At 49.1% G+C, this 9,985-nt stretch overlaps 1 protein-coding gene across 1 annotated transcript; it reads right to left on the minus strand.

Annotated features, from left to right (window-relative positions):
• Positions 1-3,189, minus strand: PRR27 (proline rich 27). The gene is made up of 3 exons (XM_067468361.1): positions 2,759-3,189; positions 756-866; positions 1-38 (listed from the first exon to the last, which is right to left on the minus strand). Exons 1-3 carry the CDS (start codon positions 3,117-3,119, stop codon positions 1-3), a joined length of 510 nt encoding a protein of 169 aa, XP_067324462.1. The 5' UTR covers positions 3,120-3,189.
• Positions 3,190-9,985: the final 6,796 nt, after the last annotated feature.

Consider the following 9,985-nt stretch of genomic DNA (forward strand, 5'->3'; position numbering starts at 1 on the left):
TCACGGCGGCAAAAATTCAATGCCAGTAAAAACCAGTACTAACAATAAAAATTAAACAGTTAAAAACGATTAACCTTAAGCAATAATAAAATAGGGTTGTTGTAGGTTTCTTTGGGCTATATGGCCATGTTCTAAAGGCATTTTCTCCTGACGTTTCGCCTGCATCTATGGCAAGCATCCTAAAAGGATGCTTGCCATAGATGCAGGCGAAACGTCAGGAGAAAATGCCTTTAGAACGTGGCCATATAGCCCGAAAAAACCTACAACAACCCAATGATTCCGGCCATGAAAACCTTCAACAATACAATAATAAAATACATCAGTATACAAATTTTAAAAGCATATAAAGTGCATGCTTCAATTCATCCCTAACCCTGCTGCTCGTAATCCTTAATCAAGACCGTGTCGAAACCATAGAAACTTGCTTTTTGAATGTTTGTGTACAGAGCCAATCCTTCAGTTTTTTCCTCAAACCCAGAAGGAATGGGGCCTGCCTAGTGTCTCTGGGGAGGGAGTCCCACAGCTGAAGGAGGGGCCACCACAGAAAAGGAAGGAAGGCCCTGCCTTTCGTCCCCACCAGTGGCACTTGAGAAGAAGGTGGGACCGAGAGCAGGGCCTCCCTAGAAGACCTTAAAGTTCTAGTAGGCTCATGAGAGGAGGCGCATTCGGACAGAAGAGTTGGGCCAGAACGGTTTAGGCCCTTTCCTTTCCTCAACCAACCTGAAATGAAAAACCGTAGGCCACGGTCCACTTACGGTTTGCATAGTTCATATCCCTATCCCTCATTCCAATCGACATCGTATGCCTCAGGTCATTCAGGCGCTTTTCTGTGGAGATGAGATTGTTTGCATTCGTCCAAGATTTATCTGAAATTGATGAGAGAAAAGGAATGGGGAATTCTTGTTGTCATGACACTACGGGGCACTAGGAATCTGAGTGTGTTCTTAAAATTAGCTGCTGAGTGCTTTGTTTGAGAGGCGGGGCGAGGCTCATTGTTCTCAGAGTGACTCAGAGTGAGTTGCTGCTGCTTCCTGTTTACCCTATAAAAGCCAGGGCCTGAACTCAAGTGGCAGTTATGCTCCCACAGAAGTTGAGGAAGCAAGAAGCCGTTTTGTTCCCTTCTGCTTCAGGTAAGCCTAGTCTTTGGGGACACTAGTAATCTGAGTGTGTTTTTAAAATTAGCTGCTGAGTGTGTTTTTAAAATTAGCTGCTGGGTGCTTTGTTTGAGAGGCTGGGCGAGACTCATTGTTCTCAGAGTGACTCAGAGTGAGTTGTTGCTGCTTCCTGTTTACCCTATAAAAGCCAGGGCCTGAACTCAAGTGGCAGTTATGCTCCCACAGAAGTTGAGGAAGCAAAAAGCCATTTTATTCCCTTCTGCTTCAGGTAAGCCTAGTCTTAGGGGACACTAGGAATCTGAGTGTGTTTTTAAAATTAGCTGCTGAGTGTGTTTTTAAAATTAGCTGCTGGGTGCTTTGTTTGAGAGGCTGGGCGAGGCTCATTGTTCTCAGAGTGACTCCGAGTGAGTTGCTGCTGCTTCCTGTTTACCCTATAAAAGCCAGGGCCTGAACTCAAGTGGCAGTTATGCTCTCACAGAAGTTGAGGAAGCAAGAAGCCATTTTGTTCCCTTCTGCTTCAGGTAAGCCTAGTCTTAGGGGACACTAGGAATCTGAGTGTGTTTTTAAAATTAGCTGCTGAGTGTGTTTTTAGCTGCTGAGTGCTTTGTTTGAGAGGCGGGGCGAGGCTCATTGTTCTCAGAGTGACTCAGAGTGAGTTGTTGCTGCTTCCTGTTTACCCTATAAAAGCCAGGGCCTGAACTCAAGTGGCAGTTATGCTCCCACAGAAGTTGAGGAAGCAAGAAGCCATTTTGTTCCCTTCTGCTTCAGGTAAGCCTAGTCTTAGGGGACACTAGGAATCTGAGTGTGTTTTTAAAATTAGCTGCTGAGTGTGTTTTTAACTGCTGAGTGCTTTGTTTGAGAGGCTGGGCGAGGCTCATTGTTCTCAGAGTGACTCAGAGTGAGTTGCTGCTGCTTCCTGTTTACCCTATAAAAGCCAGGGCCTGAACTCAAGTGGCAGTTATGCTCTCACAGAAGTTGAGGAAGCAAGAAGCCATTTTGTTCCCTTCTGCTTCAGGTAAGCCTAGTCTTAGGGGACACTAGGAATCTGAGTGTGTTTTTAAAATTAGCTGCTGAGTGTGTTTTTAAAATTAGCTGCTGGGTGCTTTGTTTGAGAGGCTGGGCGAGGCTCATTGTTCTCAGAGTGACTCAGAGTGAGTTGTTGCTGCTTCCTGTTTACCCTATAAAAGCCAGGGCCTGAACTCAAGTGGCAGTTATGCTCCCACAGAAGTTGAGGAAGCAAGAAGCCATTTTGTTCCCTTCTGCTTCAGGTAAGCCTAGTCTTAGGGGACACTAGGAATCTGAGTGTGTTTTTAAAATTAGCTGCTGAGTGCTTTGTTTGAGAGGCTGGGCGAGGCTCATTGTTCTCAGAGTGACTCAGAGTGAGTTGTTGCTGCTTCCTGTTTACCCTATAAAAGCCAGTGTTGTGCACGCCGCCAGCAGTGGAACTCTCTGCCCCGTGATTTACATTGACCCTTCCATCACCAACTGCTAGGCCAACCACCACCAACACCACCAACTGTGGAATATGATACAGGACAATAAATGAATAAAGGTTTGAAATTATAAATGTTTGGTGAAACATATTTTAGTTCTTGCAGACCACTGGTTGGGAACCTCGGCCCTAAACGGAGAACGAGACTCACAGACGAAGATCGAGACGATGAAGACGACAACGCCGAAGACTGCGGCAACCTGAAGACCGATCCAGAGATTCTTGGGAGAAGCCATGTTGAAAGGGAAGTTCCTGAACATGGCTGATGACCGCTGGCGGAGCTTTTGGGCCGTTTCTTTAGCTCTTGCTTTGCCACCGTTGTCCTTTGCACCTTCTTTTGCTGCTGGCATGACCACTGATGGCTTGGCCTCTGCTGGCATGACCGCTGCTGATGTGACCGCTGCTGGCGTGACCGCTGCTGATGTGGCCGCTGCTGGCGTGACCGCTGCTGGCTTGGCCGCTGCTGGCTTGGCCGCTGCTGGCTTGGCTGGTGCCTTTGCCTTGGGAGCCATGGCTGGAAGGAAAAGAAGGTCAGAGGCGCCCAGGGGAGCGCGCTTGCTCCATCCATGTTCAACATCTACACAACTGACCAGCCACTGCCAGAAGGGACAGAGAGTTTCATCTATGCTGATGATCATGCCATCACCGCTCAAGCAGGGAGCTTTGAGATGGTTGAACAGAAGCTCTCCGAAGCTCTAGGTGCTCTTACTGCCTATTACAGGGAAAACTAGCTGATCCCCAACCCATCTAAAACACAGATATGGAAGCCTGCTACAAAACAGGAGCTTTTTTGTTGAGTTCCAGGGCCAGAGAAGCAGATGGCGGAAACAGAAGAACGGCCTGCCTCAGGGGAGCGCGCTTGCTCCATCCATGTTCAACATCTACACAACTGACCAGCCACTGCCAGAAGGGACAGAGAGTTTCATCTATGCTGATGATCATGCCATCACCGCTCAAGCAGGGAGCTTTGAGATGGTTGAACAGAAGCTCTCCGAAGCGCTAGGTGCTCTTACTGCCTATTACAGGGAAAACCAGCTGATCCCTAATCCATCTAAAACACAGATATGGAAGCCTGCGACAAAACAGGAGCTTTTTTGTTGAGTTCCAGGGCCAGAGAAGCAGATGGCGGAAACAGAAGAACGGCCTGCCTCAGGGGAGCGCGCTTGCTCCATCCATGTTCAACATCTACACAACTGACCAGCCACTGCCAGAAGGGACAGAGAGTTTCATCTATGCTGATGATCATGCCATCACCGCTCAAGCAGGGAGCTTTGAGATGGTTGAACAGAAGCTCTCCGAAGCGCTAGGTGCTCTTACTGCCTATTACAGGGAAAACTAGCTGATCCCTAATCCATCTAAAACACAGATATGGAAGCCTGCGACAAAACAGGAGCTTTTTTGTTGAATACCAGGGCCAGAGAAGCAGATGGCGGAAACAGAAGAACGGCCTGCCTCAGGGGAGAGTGCTTGCTCCATCCATGTTCAACATCTACACAAATGACCAGCCACTGCCAGAAGGGACAGAGAGTTTCATCTATGCTGATGATCGTGCCATCACCGCTCAAGCAGGGACCTTTGAGATGGTTGAACAGAAGCTCTCCAAAGCTCTAGGTGCTCTTACTGCCTATTACAGGGAAAACTAGCTGATCCCTAATCCATCCAAAACACAGACATGTGCCTTTCACCTTAAGAACAGACAAGCATTTCCGAGCTCTGGGGATCATTACCTGGGAAGGAAGGAATCCCACGGGAGCATTGCAGCACACCCAAACACCTGGGAGGAGTCACTCTGGACCGTGCTCTGACCTACAAGAAGCACTGCCTGGACATCAAGCAAAAAGTGGGTGCTAGAAACAATATAATACGAAAGCTGACTGGCACAACCTGGGGATCACAACCAGACACAGTGAAGACATCTGCCCTTGCGCTGTGCTACTCTGCTGCAGAGTGTGCATGCCCAGTGTGGAACACATCTCACCACGCTAAAACAATGGATGTGGCTCTTCATGAGACATGCCGCATTATCACGGGGTGCCTGCGCCCCACACCACTGGAGAAATTACACTGCTTAGCCGGTATTGCACCACCTGACATCCGCCGGGAAGTAGCAGCCAATAGTGAAAGGACCAAGGCAGAGACATCTCCAGCTCATCCCCTGTTTGGGTATCAGCCAGCACATCAACAGCTTAAATCAAGAAATAGTTTTCTAAGATCTACAGAGACGCTTGCTGGAACACCCCAGCAAGCGAGAGTCCAAAAGTGGCAGGCCCAAACCCAGCACCTCAATCCATGGGTGATACCAGATGAGAGACTCCCTCCTGGGCACACAGAGGACGGGGCGACTTGGAAGGCGCTGAACAGACTGCACTCTGGCACCACGAGATACAGAGCCAACCTTAAGAAATGGGGCCACAAAATGGAATCCACGATATGCGAGTATGGAGAAGAGCAAAACACTGACCACCTGCTTCAATGCAACCTGAGCCCTGCCACATGCACCATCCAATGCTGGGACCATTCCAGAATGAATAGTTCTGGGTGGAGCCCCCAGTGGCGCAGTGGGTTCAACCCCTGTGCCGGCAGGACTGAAAACCAACAGGTCGCAGGTTCGAATCCAGGGAGAGGCGGATGAGCTCCCTCTATCAGCTCCAGCTCCTCATGCGAAGGGGACATGAGAGAAGCCTCCCGCAAGAGTGGTAAAACATCAAAATATCCGGGCATCCCCTGGGCAACGTCCTTGCAGACGGCCAATTCTCTCACACCAGAAGCGACTTGCAGTTCCTGACAAGTCGCTCCTGACATGACAAAAAAAAGTTCTGCGTGCAAAGAGGCCCGTTGCATGTCCAATAGTTCTATCTAAGAATGTTTATTGAAGGGAAACAGGGGAAAGGCAATAGGGTCTGGAGAACAAGCCAGGGTCTGGAGAACAAGCCCTATGAGGAGCGGCTTAAGGAGCTGGGCATGTTTAGCCTGAAGAAGAGAAGGCTGAGAGGAGATATGATGAGAGCCATGGATAAATATGTGAGAGGAAGCCACAGGGAGGAGGAGGGAGCAAGCTTGTTTTCTGCTTCCCTGGAGACTAGGGTCTGGAGAACAAGCCCTATGAGGAGCGGCTTAAGGAGCAGGGCATGTTTAGCCTGAAGAAGAGAAGGCTGAGAGGAGGCATGATAGCCATGTATAAATATGTGAGAGGAAGCCACAGGGAGGAGGGAGCAGATCAAGGGTCTGGAGAACAAGCCCTATGAGGAGCGGCTTAAGGAGCTGGGCGTGTTTAGCCTGAAGAAGAGAAGGATGAGAGGAGATATGATGAGAGCCATGTATAAATATGTGAGAGGAAGCCACAGGGAGGAGGAGGAGGCAGGGAGCTTCCTTTCTGCTTCCCTGGAGACTAGGACGCAAGGGAACAATGGCTTCAAACTACAAGAGAGGAGATTCCATCTGAACATGAGGAAGAACTTCCTGACTGTGAGAGCCGTTCAGCAGTGGAACTCTCTGCCCCGGAGGGAGTGTGGTGGAAGCTTTGAAACAGAGACTGGATGGCCATCTGTCAGGGGTGATTTGAATGCAATATTCCTGCTTCTTGGCAGAATGGGGTTGGACTGGATGGCCCAGGAGGTCTCTTCCAACTCTTTGATTCTATGATTCTATGAATCCCTAAAGGGTCAGAAAAATTAGCAGATACAAAAATAGTAATAACACAAAAAGGACAAATTACATAAAGTCAAGAACGTCAAAATCCACAGCAATTCTTCAAACATAAACAAGACGACAGGGATTCTCCCAAGGTAAGCCCTTCAAGGAAGCAAAGGTATGAACCAGAACAGGAAACATGAACATGGACTTGAGAGCAGAGACACGCAGGAGAGCCATCCTTTGACAACGTTGTCTCCTCTGCGAGGCGTAAAGCGAACTCCACGTAATTTACGCCCGACCAAGTAGCCATGAGATCATGCCCAACGCACCTGGTCTTCAAGGTCTTTCTCATGGACTCTCTTCAAAAATCTGATTAGTCTATTCTTCACTCCCTCCATTCTCAAACCTAATCTGGCTTCTCGGGAAAACTCCCCAAGAGAATTGGTTTCATAGAATCATAGAATCCAAGAGTTGGAAGAGACCTCATGGGCCATCCAGTCCAACCCCATTCTGCCAAGAAGCAGGAATATTGCATTCAAAGCACCCATGACAGATGGCCATCCAGCCTCTGCTTAAAAGCTTCCAAAGAAGGAGCCTCCACCACACTCCCTCCGGGGCAGAGAGTTCCACTGCTGAACGGCTCTCACAGTCAGGAAGTTCTTCCTCATGTTCAGGTGGAATCTCCTCTCTTGGAGTTTGAAGCCATTGTCCCATTGCATCCTAGTCTCCAAGGAAGCAGAAAGGAAGCTTGCGCCCTCCTCCTCCCTGTGGCTTCCTCTCACATATTTATACATGGCCTTCATCATATCTCCTCTCAGCCTTCTCTTCTTCAGGCTAAACATGCCCAGTTCCCTAAGCCGCTCCTCATAGGGCTTGTTCTCCAGACCCTTGATCCTTTGAGTCGCCCTCCTCTGGACACATTCCAGCTTAGAGTCAATATCTCTCTTGAATTGTGGTGCCCAGAATTGGACACAATATTCCAGGTAAAGTGGTCTAACCAGAGCAGAATAGAGCATGGGGAGCAGGACTTCCCTAGATCTAGACACTATGCTCCTATTGATGCCTGAGGCCAAAATCCCATTGGCTTTTTTTGCCGCCACGTCACATTCCTGGCTCATGTTCAACTTCCTGTCCACGAGGACTCCAAGATCTTTTTCACACGTACTGCTCTCGAGCCAGGCCTCATTGTCCCCCATTCTGTATCTTTGCATTTCATTTTTCCTGCCAAAGTGGAGTATCTTGCATTTGTCACTGTTGAACTTCATTTTGTTAGTTTTGGCCCTTCATCTCTCTAATCTGTCAAGATCGTTTTGAATTCTGCTCCTGTCCTCTGGAGTATTGGCTCTCCCTCCCAATTTGGTGTCATCTTCAAACTTGATGATCATGCCACTTGATTTCACTTGAGCAATCACAGGAATGCCAAACCTTGGCCTCAACTGCCTGCAATTCTCTCCTATCGTGGATAGACTCATCACTCTGAAACCCACCAACTCCCATTTCCTCTGACATGCCAGAGAAATCCTCTGCCAGGAAGGGCCTGGCTCCCCATACCTTCTGCTTTGGATTCCTCCTCTCAGCTTCAGCTGGAGCCTTTGCCTTGCCCTTCTTCTAGACCTGTTTCTCCCATTGCCTCCCATGCCTTCCTCCAGCCGCCTTGTGCTTTCACCACGCCCTATGCGCCTGCCTTCCTTGCTGGGGCTCAAGCCACTTGCTGGTTGGCTGGACACCGGCTGACCTCAGCCAGCGTTCACAATGGTCATCGCAGCTGCGCCTGAAAGGGAAGGAAGGGGCCTCACAATCTGTGGGGATGCCTGCCATATATGTGGGTGAAACATCAGGAGAGAATGCTTCTGGAATATGGCCAGGCAGCCTGGAAAACTCACAGGCATCCCTGGATTTGTAGTTTGGTGAGGCACCACCATTCCTTATTTATTTATTTACTCTATTTATATGCCTCCCCTTCTTGGCCGCTCCCATGACCCCAACCTCCATGACTCCATGGAGGGAGACGTAGTTTTCAAAGGGAATTTTCATGGATGCTTCCAATGACGGAAAGTCCCATGTGTCCCAATCTGCAGAGGCCTTTGTTTTCAGAATGTGCTGACGGTCGGGGAAAACGTTGCTGCGGAGAGGAAGTTACTTTTCAAAACAACTTCCTTTTGCTTTTGCTTTCTCCCCAGGCCAAACATTGTGACCTCAGGATGGAACGGGTGAGCTTCTTCTTCCCGCTCATTTCCCAGCCGCTCGGAGCTTAGGCTTGCAAACGGGAAACAAGTGAGACCGATTCATTAAGACAGCCAAGGTCAGAAGACACGGAAGACCACAATTGTGCCTTTAGGTTCTTGTGGGTTTTTTCGGGCTATAGGGCCATGTTCTAGAGGCATTTTCTCCTGACGTTTCGCCTGCATCCATGGCAAGCATCCTCAGAGGGAGTGAGGTCTGTTGGAACTAGGAAAATTGGGTTTATATATCTGTGGAATGGCTGGGGTGGGGCACAGAGCTCTTGTCTGCTGGAGCTAGGTGTGAATGTTTCAACTGACCACCTTGATTAGCATTTGATTGCCTGGCAGTACCTAGAGCAAACTTTTGTTGAGAGGTGATTAGATGTCCTTGTTTAAAGTATTGTCGAAGGCTTTCATGGCCGGAATCACTGGGTTGTTGTAGGGATTTTCGGGCTGTATGGCCATGGTCTCGAGGCATTCTCTCCTGACGTTTCGCCTGCATCTATGGCAGGCATCCTCAGAGGTTGTGAGGTCTGTCAGAACTAGGAAAATGGGTTTATATATCTGTGGAATGACCAGGGTGGGACAAAGGACTCTTGTCTGCTGGAGCTAACTGTGAATGGGTTGTTGTAGGTTTCTTTGGGCTATATGGCCATGTTCTAGAGGCATTCTCTCCTGACGTTTCGCCTGCATCTATGGCAAGCATCCTCAGAGGTCATGAGGTCTGTTGGAACTAGGAAAATCGGGTTTATATATCTGTGGAATGGCCGGGGTGGGACAAAGGACTCTTGTCTGCTAGAGCTAGGTGGGAATGAGTTGTTGTAGGTTTTTCGGGCTACATGGCCATGTTCTAGAGGCATTCCCTCCTGACGTTTCGCCTGCATCCATGGCAAGCATCCTCAGAGGTAGTGAGGTCTGTTGGAATTAGGAAAAGGGGTTTATATATCTGTGGAATAATGACCAGGGTGGGACAAAGGACTCTTGTCTGCTAGAGCTAGGTGGGAATGTTTCAACTGACCACCTTGATTAGCATATAATGGCCTGACAGTGCCTAGAGCAATCTTTTGTTGAGAGGTGATTAGATGTCCTTCCCACAAAGTGGTACCTAATTAGGTTGTTGTAGGTTTTTTCGGGCTATATGGCCATGTTCTAGAGGCATTCTCTCCTGACGTTTCGCCTGCATCCATGGCAAGCATCCTCAGAGGTAGTGAGGTCTGTTGGAACTAGGAAAAGGGGTTTTTATATCTGTGGGGTGACCAGGGTGGGACAAAGGACTCTTGTCTGCTGGAGGTAGGTGTGAATGTTTCAACTGACCACCTTGATTAGCATTTGATGGCCTGGCAGTGCCTGGAGCAATCTTTTGTTGAGAGGTGATTAGATGTCCTCAGGGGGAGGGAGTGGGACCCCTTCCGCCGAGCACAGGCAGCCACCCGAGACCCCAATCGCCCTCGCGCCTGACCAGGAGGACCTCTGTCTTGTCCGGATTAAGCCTCAGCTGGTTGGCCCTCATCCAGTGCGTCGTA

Source organism: Anolis sagrei, chromosome 5 (genome assembly GCF_037176765.1).
Source record: "Anolis sagrei isolate rAnoSag1 chromosome 5, rAnoSag1.mat, whole genome shotgun sequence".
NCBI classification, from domain to species: domain Eukaryota; kingdom Metazoa; phylum Chordata; class Lepidosauria; order Squamata; family Dactyloidae; genus Anolis; species Anolis sagrei.